The sequence below is a fragment of the Ooceraea biroi genome, chromosome 12 (assembly GCF_003672135.1).
Source record: "Ooceraea biroi isolate clonal line C1 chromosome 12, Obir_v5.4, whole genome shotgun sequence".
Lineage (NCBI taxonomy): Eukaryota > Metazoa > Arthropoda > Insecta > Hymenoptera > Formicidae > Ooceraea > Ooceraea biroi.
Window position 1 is genome coordinate 3,321,896 of NC_039517.1, and position 13,484 is coordinate 3,335,379.

General features: G+C 44.4%; 3 protein-coding genes and 1 long non-coding RNA gene across 4 annotated transcripts; 1 reads left to right on the forward strand and 3 right to left on the reverse strand.

Annotated features, from left to right (window-relative positions):
* Positions 1–273: 273 nt before the first annotated feature.
* Positions 274–4,435, reverse strand: LOC113563154 (proline-rich protein HaeIII subfamily 1-like). The gene is made up of 2 exons (XM_026974441.1): positions 3,562–4,435; positions 274–878 (listed from the first exon to the last, which is right to left on the reverse strand). The coding sequence occupies exon 2, from the start codon at positions 823–825 to the stop codon at positions 406–408; it is 420 nt and encodes a 139-aa protein (XP_026830242.1). The 5' UTR covers positions 826–878; positions 3,562–4,435; the 3' UTR covers positions 274–405.
* Positions 779–1,544, forward strand: LOC105280519. Its single transcript, XR_894136.1, has 2 exons — positions 779–868; positions 1,136–1,544. It is a non-coding gene; the product is annotated as an uncharacterized LOC105280519 (long non-coding RNA).
* Positions 4,436–10,833, reverse strand: LOC105280518. The gene is made up of 12 exons (XM_026974440.1): positions 9,889–10,833; positions 9,249–9,529; positions 8,962–9,165; positions 8,310–8,870; positions 8,052–8,227; positions 7,887–7,965; positions 7,495–7,818; positions 6,903–7,411; positions 6,595–6,827; positions 5,351–6,486; positions 4,762–4,848; positions 4,436–4,563 (listed from the first exon to the last, which is right to left on the reverse strand). The coding sequence occupies exons 2-10, from the start codon at positions 9,453–9,455 to the stop codon at positions 6,233–6,235; spliced, it is 2,547 nt and encodes an 848-aa protein (XP_026830241.1). The 5' UTR covers positions 9,456–9,529; positions 9,889–10,833; the 3' UTR covers positions 4,436–4,563; positions 4,762–4,848; positions 5,351–6,232.
* A 103-nt stretch (positions 10,834–10,936) lies between these two features.
* LOC105280523 (mannose-1-phosphate guanyltransferase alpha) lies at positions 10,937–13,217 on the reverse strand. The gene is made up of 5 exons (XM_011341130.2): positions 12,893–13,217; positions 12,117–12,693; positions 11,763–12,039; positions 11,426–11,690; positions 10,937–11,352 (listed from the first exon to the last, which is right to left on the reverse strand). The coding sequence occupies exons 1-5, from the start codon at positions 12,930–12,932 to the stop codon at positions 11,252–11,254; spliced, it is 1,260 nt and encodes a 419-aa protein (XP_011339432.1). The 5' UTR covers positions 12,933–13,217; the 3' UTR covers positions 10,937–11,251.
* Positions 13,218–13,484: the final 267 nt, after the last annotated feature.

Genomic DNA, 13,484 nt, shown 5'->3' on the forward strand with positions numbered 1-13,484 from the left:
TGAGACGAATTGATCTTGTTGGATTTCATCAAACTCACCCTGCAATTGTTGAATAGTGGCTTGATACTCGGCCAGCTTCTCATCTATGTAATCCTGACTCTGATTAGCGATGATCTCTGCCGTGCTAGGACCACTGCTCTCTTCGTCGGTTTGCGTATGGTCTAAGGGTACGCCGATGTACTCGTAATCCCCAGCTCTGTAAGGCGCGATCAGATATTCCGGCGGCGCGCATGGTATCGGCGACGCCGAATCACTTCTGAAGGAACTCTAAAGATCGAAGAAACAGTTTCTCGTGCAGACACATTGTATCAATGCCCATGAAAAATCTTTATCATTAAGTTAGCAAAGGATTGATCATTCTCACATTAAAATCTGAAGTTATTCTGTTACTTCTGAAGTTACTTATTAATGTTTATCATTCTTTGCAGATGCGGAAATGAGTACCTGCAACGGTATGAACGGCCTCGGTGCTGGACTGCTTGTAGGAATCGGCGAAGGCCACCGTGGCCTTGGACATTGGATGTAACCGGAAGTGGGGCAGCCGAAGACGGGCGACATTCCGGGAGAGATGGGCATCCCGATCGGTACCGGGCTCATCGGGTGCATCATTATTCCGGGATACGTGAGCGGTGACATAGGTCGAGCAGCCGGATGGACCGGCGTCGGGGGTCCACGGAGGGCCCGTCCTTGCGGATGCGGCGATGACGAGGGCGTGTAGGGCGAGGCAGGTCTAAAAGGACTCGGTGCACTCGCGTTAGCTCGTCCTGACCAGCCTCCCGGAGGCCCGTGGCCCCCAGGTGGCCTCGATGGATGCTGTTGTGACATTTCGGGCTACTTCGAACTGCTTTTCACTCCGCCTCGGTCACAGGTGAGCATTGCTGTAAAGAGGAGCGATCAGATAGACGAGGGAATAATTTAAGGAACTGCTTTCTGTCGGATCTCGATTATTGCATCACTGTTTAATTATTTCATTAAAGAAATGGACATTCTTGGCTAATCTGTTACCTTGGACATTAAATCTTAATTAGATTTCAGTTGCGACGAGGCACGCAAAAGTGTTTCGAAAAACAGAACCGCATATTGATAAACAGGATGAAAATGTAACGCGATTGCAAAATATTATATTTGTTGACAGATTTATTACGTTCACGTAGCAAGCGGCATGAAGTAATAATGCTGTAAATTGAATGCCAAGAACGAACCATGTCTGGAACGAGGCGCAATCTAACGTTTGATTGACAGCGGTGAAAGATATTTTCAGAGAAACCTTTCTACGGATGAACTTAAAGACATTAACCGTACTTTGGGTCGCATAATAGCGTTTGCTATTCAACGTTTGGCACACGGCCAAAAGTCTCTCGAAATAGGTGACTACCATACGATGCATATGCATGTACTTATGAACTTTTGCACATTGATGCAGAAAAGAAGATGTATATTTGCACATAATCGTCAACATATTAAACATTATAAAATGACGACAGGCAAGATAGCACGGCAGGCAATATACATACAGCAGCATCTGAAATAAAATCTCGGCAGCAGATTTCTCGTTTCTCATAATTCTTTTAATGTCCCATTACTTCATTAGCTTCAACAACAGGCTTACTCAAGCATCGCTGTGCTCTGCATTCTCGGAGATATATCGGGAAGCATTTCGAAAGATTTCGGCCGTGCTAGAGTTCGTTGATACCAGAGATCTTGGCAACTGGAAACGACAGTGTGCGTCTACGGACCTATTTAATTTCGGTGATGCATCAAGGCGACCTTCAATCGTAATCCTCGCATTTATCATATTCAGAGAGTCGCGGCAAACGATATTAGGTTCGAGACCGACTACAATGTCTCGCCAGGTAATTTTACGCATCGTAAAATCGAAAGAGGAAGCGCGTCGCGCCCCGAATGCCCGCAGACCGAAAAGTTTTAAGCTTTTTAGCCGGATACCGAGTGTAGGCCGGCTAAATATAGCGCTATTTCTATTTTCGACCAGCGCGCCGTTTATACACGGTCGTCCGACAGACTGGCAGGTACATTCGCAATAATCGCGTCCGGTATTTCGGAAACTGACACGGATATTAATGACTCGTAGTCGTCTCGCAAGTTACTCGTCCGTGCACACGTGGAGCATGGATCGTGGAGTGCGGGATGATCATCCGATGAACGTAAGCGCAGAAGCATTATCGAAACGTCGCGGTTGACATAGTCAGAAGATACAAATCTTGAAAAGTCCCGCAATTTCCCTTTGAATCGCGATCTGTTGTCATCCGAGGAAAATCTCCAGCTCGTGCTTCGACATCGACATAAAAGCGCGCACGAATTAGCGGCGGACTTTAAAATGTTAATTTAAACGCAGGATCGCATAATACCAATGTCTATTGTCACTCTCACTGCAAAACCAGCACTAACTGGCGTGGTTCGTAAGTAAATTTATGTCGTTCCATGAGAATACGAGGGGATTCGTGGAGACATCGTTCTCTACTATCTGTCAGTTAGAATACATTTACAACAATTAAGACGCGTGAAGCCAACGGGACGGCATCATTGAATCTTTGACTTCTGAGAATAATCATTTTAATTGCAAAACTATTAGTTTCAAGATTCAAGATGCTGCAATAACGGAGCATTTTGTTTGCCAAATGAAACACCGGAATCTTGATCTCGCTCAAGGGACGAAAAGCTAGGACTCGGACAGACCGCTGGAATATTTAGCGCGAGGAGGGATCATCCGTAGACGTTACAGTGAGACGTTAGCGTTTCGCTGGATCCTGGACCTCGGATGCTGCGTCCAAAAATAAGATCTCTCTGCCGAATTGATGATCAGAAATAGTCGGTGTTCGGAATGGATGTCGCTGACAGAATCGTTCGCACCGACTCGCCGGTCAGCAATTATTATTGGAGCTCACCCTGTCGACCCTACGACATAATATCACCGGTGTCACGCTGTAAATGCAGAAGCTGCACATTGTTGAACGAATTTTGCAATGACTCAACTTTAAGAGCTCATTTGTCGCAATCGACTTTGATATTTCGAACCGATTCGCTGCTGATAAAGAATATATTTTAGATCCCTCCCCGTGCTGATCTAATGCTAATCAATGTAACGCTAGCAAGGATGTTACAACACTTACCGTGATAATGTATCATGTTAAATTAATAAGATTCTTATAAATTACGCAACAGTCCGTAACTATTGCACACGCGCAAGCAAACAACCACCCACACGAGTCATAAAATACATGACGTTCCAAGATCTCCGGTCGCAACTTGAACTATTAATTCTTTTTGCTTTGAATATTAATTCTGTAGGGCTCCAAGTTAAAAAGCTTTCTGAAAAGATCGTTCAATCCTTACAATGCACCTTGGCAATTATTAGTATCCTGACACCGTAGAAAACATTTATTTAAAATCTGAGAAGAACTTGTATCGCAAAGTTATGATGGAGTACCTCGGAGTCGGTACCTCCGACACGAACGATCGATAAATCCAGGTTCTTCTCGACAAGATTAAGCAATCTCGATGTCCGATTGATCTTATACGCACGAGAACGTGAACTGATCGTACCTCCGTACTCCTTCGCACTTTTTTCGCTCGTTTCCCCTTTTGCCGGGGATTCGCTGCGGAACTCGCGATTGGTGATGAACCGATCGCTCGTGAGGAACTTGATTGATTGATTATCGGGGTGTGATTCGGGGGTGGCGAGAGACAGAGGGAGGGTGATCTCTGTACCGGATCGCGACGCGGATCACGGAGAGACTGGCCCCGGTGCTGGATCATCGATCCAGGATGGGGCGTCGCGACGCTCTCTCTCGCCGCCCGCATTTATATTTAACTTTGGCATCACTCGACATTCGACTTAGCAGCGCTGCTCGTCCTCTGCATCTCGCCCTCGTTCTCATCCCTTCTCTTCTTTCGCCGGTCCGTTTCTTTTTGCTCGTTCGCGCCTCGCACGTCAGGGAACGTGCGCGCGAGGGATGGTGTACCGTTGCCACCATCCGTTACGCTATTATCACCGATGAGCCAGCGGTGGTCGCTCATCGATAATTTTGGTCGGTCATTACGAAAATGCGTCCAATGACGCGCGACTGAGTGACGGTCCGACGCGTTCCTCGCGAATGTGATTTCGCGGGGCGACGACCCGATCGCGCATTCCCTTTCGTTGAGATGTAGCAAAGGTACCACTTTTCGTTACATACGATCCGGGTAGCGTTTGCTATCTAATATTTTGAATAGCATCAGTTAAATTGTACGATATAGCGATGCATGTATGTATCATGTCTCATATTGATGAATCTTGATATCTCAGATTGATGATTGATAGGTTTCTTAAAGAAAAAGAATTTTGGGTATTTAATGTTTATTTAATTCGATATTAATTGGAGCTCTTCACTCTCATTTTCATTTCACATTTTTAACTATTGTTTTTAATCATTGTTAATTTGGATATCCTGGAGGAAAAGGTCCATCTCCAATAGGTCTGTCATCATTCGAAATTTTACCGGGAATACATTTAGCCAGATATGTCAAGCATACCAAGTTACGACAGCAGTCGTCAGTCAGGTGGCACTGTAAGTATAAGAATTTATTATATACTAAAATCATTCAAGTTGAAAATGACATGTACATATATGTACATGTTATGAATGTGATATTATAATCATAAATGAGGGTCTAAACATATTTTCTTTTTGTAAAAGGGATCTCAGGGACACTAACATGTACTTTTATTTTCAATTGTACTTACAAGCCCCAGCCAAGGCTTACATTTATCAGAAGCAGCTGTTACGGCATTAACAGCGAGCATTGCAATTAAAACAATCACTAGACACTTCATTTTAACGAGAAAATATACTGCAACAGAATTAGACAACAATTAGATAAATAATGAATCATGTAACATAATGTAATAAACACTGGATTATATAAAATAACTTAATATAAGTAATATTGTAGTAAATACCAGAGATTCTCAGGATTTAAAAAACGTTAGTGACTGCTTAAAGAAATCAACTCGACTACAATTATCTGACGTTTTCCCGTGCATTTATAGAACAATCGCGATAATCTTATTTGAAAAATCAAGCCTAACGACAATTGATAATGTTTTAATCATCGGCACATTTTCTCTCGGGAATTATATTAGTATCAGTTGCGATATCTTGACACAGATACGAATCTGATAATTTACTCAATCTTATTAATACTTATTATTTGCGCAGAAACATTTCGCTAGCGTGAAATGTTACAAAATACGTTTCCAATTAGAATCTGTTCACACAAGTCTCAACACTAATTTTATAAAATACAAAAATCAATGTGTGCAAGGAGAAATTGTGCAGATAAAGTAACTTACTATTTTCGCGGAAAGTAACAAGATGTTCGCAAAGTAGGACGTTAATAATGTTCTGAATCAGTCCCGGAAAATGCGTCCTATTTATACAAATCGCAAGAAGCGAATATCATGCATAAAGGTATTTATAATGCACATAAAACTATTTATAACATATTTTATGCATATGTGTCAAAACAACACGATAAGCGTACACGCGTTACAATTGATCATGCCACAATATCCATAAAATACTTCAAGGTAAAGAATAAAAAATTCAGAAAAAAGAAAAATAAAAATAAATTGTAAGGAAAATAGAAAGAACGCAGAAGAAATATCGGAAGATTGTATATTTACAAATGTATAACAAAATATGAATATATCTCTTTAAATAGCTTATCATAATACCTTAAATTCGTTATTGCGAATTTTTATTGTTGCGTATGCGTTGTATAAGTACGAGAGCAAGAAGTGTACGCGCGATTTCTAGTATATTCAGGTAACTTTATGTGTCATGTAAAACATTCACGTCGTACACTAATTTTATTAAAATAAGGCACTTATTACTTATCCCCTATATGTCTTCTTCTCTAAAATTTATCTAGACATATTCGATCGATCGTGATATTGCATATTTGCACAATTGCGCGACATCACGACGAAATAAGATTATTAAATTAAGTTTTCTATTGCGAGTAAAGTATCGTATTGCAAGCAGGCATACACTCCCAGCAAAAGAGATGCTTTTAAATATACGTTTACGTGTGAGCGTATTACAAATTATATATTTACACGTCTCGAGGCAACGGCTTTTCAATACTTAAAACATCGAATTTTTGAAGAGATTTTTCAACGCTAGGCGTGCGTGTCATGGCGAAATTTATAATTATGCGTTACAATAAAAGTTCAAAGTTTCGTTTCATGTTTCACTCGAGTTCTAAGCAACTGATTCGGTCGTAAGGCACCGTGAGAATTATTTGGATAACAATTATTGGACGCGCCGCATTCCGGATTAGTATCGAGAACGTTGTTCCCTTCGTTGTTTTCGTAGATGTGACGCCTCTGCAAGGCCTCATCGTGATTATGAGCGTGACTGGCCTTCGTTCGAATTTGCGCTTCCGAATCCGTCTCATCCTCGTTATCGGCACTATCTACATCACCTGAGAACGATACAATCAGCGTTAAGAGAAGCATAATCCGTATCTGATTAGCTTGAGTTGTGTATGAAGATAGATGTACATGAAACTTTTATGATATTAAATACTCACCATCAGAGCTATTAGTGGACGGCAAATAAAAGCGTGAAGGTGGCACTTTATTATTTCCCGCGCGACGCTCTCGTTCCCTCACGGCGTTGCTGGGATGATTATACTTAAATTCGCGGGGAAGCGTGTAACTTCTGGGTAACGAGACCTGACTACCCTCCATATCGCTGACCTCCGCCTCCCCCTCGCCTTCGCCCTTGGAACTTTCCTCAGCTCCATTTTGATTCGTGTGCAGTCTGCCGGAGAAAATTCGATCCAATTAATTCGTCCAGATTTTTTTTCTCAGTAGATTTTGATGGATTTTTCATTACCTATGACTGAGATGTCCAGGCGGAGACCAATGAGGATAATGATGCGGAAGGCATCGCGGTGCCAGCAGTATCTCCGGCGTGTCTGCTCGCTCTCGTTGAGGCGCCACTCTCCATGGATTCGAGGGGTGTGGATTGTGATAGTACGGGGAGGAGGGCGGCGGCGGTAAGAGGCAGTGCATCTTCACGGGTGGCCAGGACGACAACGCGCCACCGCCGTTCTGCTCAGAGAACGACGGCGGGGACGTGAATAACGGTGAACTCGGAGAGGTATGCAGCTTCGTGTTCGGCGGTGGTTGCTGGTTCGAGGCGGAGGGGGAGGACGAGAAGGAGGATGTCGATGCGGACGGAGGTGGGAACAATTTGCCCTCCTTGATCTCCTCTTGTATGGCCCGCAGTTCGCGCAGTTGCTGCTGCTTCTTCTCTTTCAATTTTTCCCGTATTAAGGTGACGTTTAACGAACCACTGATCGCTACGTCAGTTTCGCTTTTCCGCTCATGGGAACCGTCGTTCTGAAAAATTAATTGCGTTGTAATTATTATGCTAACGCAATGTAGAGTACGTAAATCTAAAACTTCATCGCAAATGTCTATACCTGCACTATGTTAGTCGACAGCGGTTTCTTCCAAAATGGGATCAATTGCCGCGATCCATTGCCCACGTTCAGCCACTGCTTCGGTTCTCCCATTGCCGTCACGGAATTCATCACCGTGCCCGTTTGCGGCTGCGGCGGCGGCGGAGGTACGAAGGTGGTCGGCTTCTTCTTCTTGCGATTCGGATTCACAGCCGTTGGATTCGCGAAACGACAATTGAATACGCCTGGTATACCACCGTTGCTCAATTTCACTTTTCTCATGCCGATGCTGATGTTGACCTTCTTCTCTTCGTTGTAATCTACTTGCTTCTCTTCCGCATTGTCCTAAGCAATTAGAAGATGCGTAACAGTGCTTTTCAGAAAATAGGACTGAAATCTACCGCATGTTATACCTGATTGGACAACGTCGTGAGATTCGAGCCTGTCATCCTTCCGCCAGCTTCGTACCTTAATCTTCTCACGTGAAAAAATCTATAAGCAAATTTTTAATTAAAATTGTAACATTGGAAAGTTAAAGCTCAATTGGCGTCAAGTTCGTTCCTGTAAAACTCACTCACCTGTAATAGAGACCCATGAAAAACATGCCACCGAAAAATAAAGCTAGAAGAGTCAGTGCTAGAGTAAGTGGATGTAAATGCTGCTGCTGAGGCAAAACGTCAGCGCGGTTAACACCGGTCATCCACACGCCGATGAGCAAACTGTTTTCCAAGAACATCACGGTGTAAAATATCACCTGCACAGACATCCAATAGATATAATGAGCTAGCTAGACCTACTAATCGCAAGATTTTTCCGTGTGCTACGCGTGTACTAACCATTTTCTGACGATGATTTGTTTCATGTAGATTAACGTATGCAAATATGTACACGAAGGCGAGGAGAGAGGCGAGAAAAGTCTTCCTAAGGAGAGGCAGGCGCTCGCCGCCGTGGAAGAGTCCATCCGGCGTGAGCAGTAGCCACGTCAACATGGTCAACCAGTGTAGGGCCATGACGATCAACAACCATTGTCCACCGTACAGCGAAGCGTATGCAACCAGTGCTCCGACACGAGCGCTCACGGTTCCCAGACGCCAGAATAGCTGCGCCAGCACCCCCAGCCACGTCAGCACTAGGCGTTCTAGATTGCGTAGGCGCGCGGCACCTTTGCTGAAACTGGCCACCGCCCAGCACACGCTCCACAAGGAGAACCCTGCCGACACCAGCGTCAACTTGGCCAATTTACTGACGTCCTTGTCCTCGCTTTCCTTTGGTTTCCCGGCCTCTATCTCACCGCCGTCAGTGGTGTCGATGGATAGATAGAGATACAGCTGCAGCAGCAGCATCGGGGCGGCCTCGCAAAACGCGTGTATCAGCCGTAACACACAGAGTTCCCTCACCTGCGGAATAAAATAATAAAATTTGCATAAGACGGGAGACCGAGTGGAGACTTCTTTCTTGATGCGTGAGTAATCTGAAATTCCTTCGTACCTCATGCTTCACATAAGTTAAATTGACTGGGATAAATAACTTGAAATATCTCCATAGCACACCAATTTGGGTAGAATGGAGCAAGAGAACGTAGCCTACAGCCCAGTTGCCAATTTTCTTCACTGGATTCACGTCGCAGTCGGACGCATTGCTGTTTGTTAGTTTACCCCTGGCTCCCCAGAGATACCACCGTAAGCTGACAATCTGCAAAGATCATAAAGACATGAGTTAGCAGGTATAAAGACCTTTTTCTTTTTAAATGCTTGCTTGCTCGTTTAGATACTAACTTGAGAGATCAACAAAGAAGTAGCTATGAAAGTGATGCTCAGTGGAAAAAGCACGGGTGGTGCTATTGCTTGATGGGCGAGAGAGTATATCATCGCAAAGTCAAAGACAACATCGCAAAAGTAGGATGCTAAAGAAATAATGTTGAATAGGACGTCGCACAGGGGCAAAAATTCGTGCTGATGTTGTGATTGATGACACTGGGCCATAATGGGCTTTTATCGCCCATTTGGAATGCCTAGCAATCTTTTTATGTTGCTTTTATCAATCCACTCTTCACTTCCTGCGAACAAAATATCGCATTAAATTATGCAATACAATTATTAACATTACTATATAGATACTTATATAGATAAGAAACAAAATATTTTAATTTAAAAAAGTTTTTTGCACGACATTAGTTTCTTACCAAGAAAAATATTGATTTCAGTCGCAACATTCAAGTTAATATGTAAGCATTGATAATAATGCTTACATATTTTTATATTTTTCCTACGTTTATTATTTACTATTCTAAATTTTATGAAACAGATCACACATTCTTCTCTGAATTATTATTAAAAATAAATATATTTCTATGATTTTTGACATATAAAATTAAAAAATGCATTGTTCCAGCGTCGAAAATACAGTTGAAATTACCAGAAGAAATTTGGCAGAGAGGATTATAAATATGCAACAATGTTCAGTGTCACGAGGAGCGGGATCATTTGTCCGTTATGCACCGGGACGAAACGCACATCGCTCTAACGACGTCGACGAGTCTCGCGTTCGTTCTGCGCCGCATTCGAAATTCTCGCGCACTCTCGCACTTCACTGTCGCGTCCGGACGATTTTTAAATGGCCCAGCGTAACGAGGCGGACGCGCAACAATGTCGGCGCGTACAGCGCAGCGTGGGATCGCGCGCTCGCTCAGCGCATTCCGCGCGTGTCATTGACGAGAGCGGCGATCACAAAAATCACTCTCCCGATGCGGCCGCCGCGCCGCTCGCGGGGAAGCTGGACCAGCGGCGTTGGTATGCGCGGAATCCGCCCGTGCGCGAGCGAGCACGCGAGTTTAGAGAACGCGCGTCTCCACCCGGAGCGCCGCTCCCTCCCGCTGTCCGTCGGCTGCCGATCTCAAGTCGCCCCCTAAGACTCGTCGTCGTCCTCGCCGCGGTGGCGTGTCGTTGCGATGCTCGCTCGCGCACTGCATCTTTCGCAGGGACCCGCGGCGAATCCCGGCGCTACGAGAGACCGTGCCGCGCACGACGTCCCACGCATACCGACCCGCCGATCTACCTGTTGATTCAGCGCGATCCAACGCGGCTATTTTACGCGCGCGCTGCGCACTCGCTCTCTCGCTCGCTCGCACACGGCCGCGGCCGAAAACACCTGGCGCCGCCGGTGAGGAACGCAGGAGCGAGCCTCACCTTAGGCGGCCTGGCCGTGCGATGCTCCGTCAGGATTTTTTCCGGTTATCCTTCCTCCCGCGTACCGATCGCCTCGATACGCGGCTGCTGGTGCTAACGTGTGCGAGTTTGCCGCACCGTACCCTCGCGCGATCGCACATCCTTGGACGTGCATGCGTGTTTCGAGTAACGTTCCGGGATAAATTGTTAAATGAAATGATTTTCTGACGTACTTTTTGACGCTAGACTAAAATATCAGAGTAACGATATATATATATATGTCTATACATATATGTATATTTCATAATATATAACATGTACATAGGCAATTATATAATATATACAATATAAGCGTCTATAAGATATGCCTTAAAAAGGTTTTGTGCTTCGCCACACTGCTCCTATGTACAAAATTTCCATTTGTAATCATGCATACACAATGTACATAAATATCTTACGTCAATCTTACAAAATTATTCCAAAAATTATTACAAGATTATCGAAACCCTTTATAAATCTAATTTAACGTAAAAATCTTTCGAAAAGTATATTGTACTTAATGCTTTATCATTTGTGCAGCTTGTGTGTTAGTCTCAGTTGTAACGGACAGATGATTAAAGAATTATTTCATTCTTATAGTTTCTCGTGAGTTCCTTGTGGGGCAGAACAATCGAGTTCAGTAGTATTTTCTCGGCAGCCAAACTCACGCTGGTGCCTGAAATCAAATGTGCAATTGCAAACAGCGGACCATTATTAGGGGGCACGTTGCAAGTATCTTATTTCTTTACCAAGTATCGTGATGGAAGGATTCAGCTTGCCATTCGCATTGAATAGCGGCAAATTGTCCATTTTCGCGAACGGCTTGTTAGGATTGGGATCGCAAGGAGTCCCTTCAACGCGTGCCCATTCACCCACGTTGGTGCCGGTTCCTATGATGCTATGCAGGATAAGAGAATGTGCCTGTATGTGCGCATTGGCCAGTACAATCGACTCTCTAATTCTCACACCGGGCCCGATAGTCGTGTTCGGACCCACGCTCACGTTTGGACCCAGCTGTAAGAAACGGGAGTTCAGTAGGTCACGCGGATGATCCTACAGACCGCAGCGAGAGATTTATCCTCGTACCGTGGAAGTCGGATGTATAGTAGCTGATGGATGAATGTATACGTCCCCTATAATGTTACAGGAAGCGTTATTCGTGGAAGCAAGGCGGTCCGGCTGCTTCTGCTTGTGGACAGCCAAGTAATGGCGATTGGCGTATATCGCGGAGCCCGCGGTCTTCACCTGCGACCACCATCTGAACACGGGAAGTGCGAACAACCTTCCAGAGCCTGCCAAACGTGTAAGTATGTCCTGCTCGAACGCGATGTGCGCTGGATCTCTGCCGTTGCAACATAACTGCCTGCGATGCGATGACACAATTAAGAGAGGTAGATAATTCATGAAACTTACTCGAGGCAGACACTTTGAGAACTTTACATCATGTGATCCTGCTGCTGGTTCGCATAAAACACATCCGCCATTGTTTGGAAAATGTCCGGAGAGGCAAGGTACACTCCGCAGTTGATCAGGGTCGACACGAAGGTCGAAGGCTTTTCTACGTAATGCGCCACTTCGCCCTCTCTTCCCAAAACCATGCACCCGTAATTCAAGGATTGCTGACGTGTCGCCTCGGTGGCCATAATCGTGAGCAGCGCCTGTTTGCCGCTGTGAAAATCTAACATCTCCAGGAGGGGAAAGTCAGCACAGACGTCTCCGTTCATTATAAAAAAATATGTCGGGCTGCCTGAACGGATCTGGTCACGGAAGTGGTACATGCCTCCCGCCGTTCCAAGGGGAGTAAATTCCTGCAGGTATCTGATAATGATGCCATAAGTGCTCGACATCTCCTGCACAAACTGAGCTAAATCATTCTTTGGGTACGCGCCAATTATCAGCACTTCGTTGAGCCCAGGCACTTTGGCACATGCCTCGATGTGGTGTTGTATCATAGGCAATCCAGCTACTGGGAACAACGGCTTTGGAATATCCAAAGACAGAGGCCTAAATCGCGTTCCTACAGGATAACAATAATATAAGTTATTATAAATATATTAATATAGATAATAATATAAATATAAATTATATACATCAAATCTTGATATGCATACAATTGGGTATACAATACAGATATACAATCACACCGTTACAATTAAGGTGATGCTCGATTTAATTGAAGTTTCACAATTTGAACTGGCTTCGATGATGATACAAACCCTTCAAGGGACTGCCGATGAGAATAACAGCCTTCAACATGACGGTACGAGTTGATAAATGTTCTTCCTTACGAAATAATTTTTCGTTTTCGTGCGACGATGACAGTCATTGAACGAATCGTCCAAGGTAGCGAGAAGTTTAACGATAATTATACCACGTAGATTTATTCCTACACTCGAGACGTGGACAGACGTGTCATTGTAACGTTATCGTAAAGTATTCAAGTTTCGATGAATCGATTACGCGTTAGCAGACGACGCGCAGTCGAGAAATATCCACCTTCGACTGTCACCGGCTAAAAAGAATTTCAACGTCACTGATATTATATTTACTAGAAGAAAACTCGCTGAAACTGTCGGCATAGTAACTTCTAGTAATATAGTTCACTAGAAAGAACCCAAGACGTAGCGTGCAATGCTAGTGAGACACTAAGGAATAAATGCGCGATTCACGCGGCAGCCAATCGATAGCCCGCTTTTCTCGCAGCAGCGGTACGCGTGCAAGACTATTGGCTGCCGCGTTGTTTTCCGGTGTGCGGCAAACTTCACCGCGTCTTGTCCACCGAAGCCATTCGGGTATACGTCCTTGTCG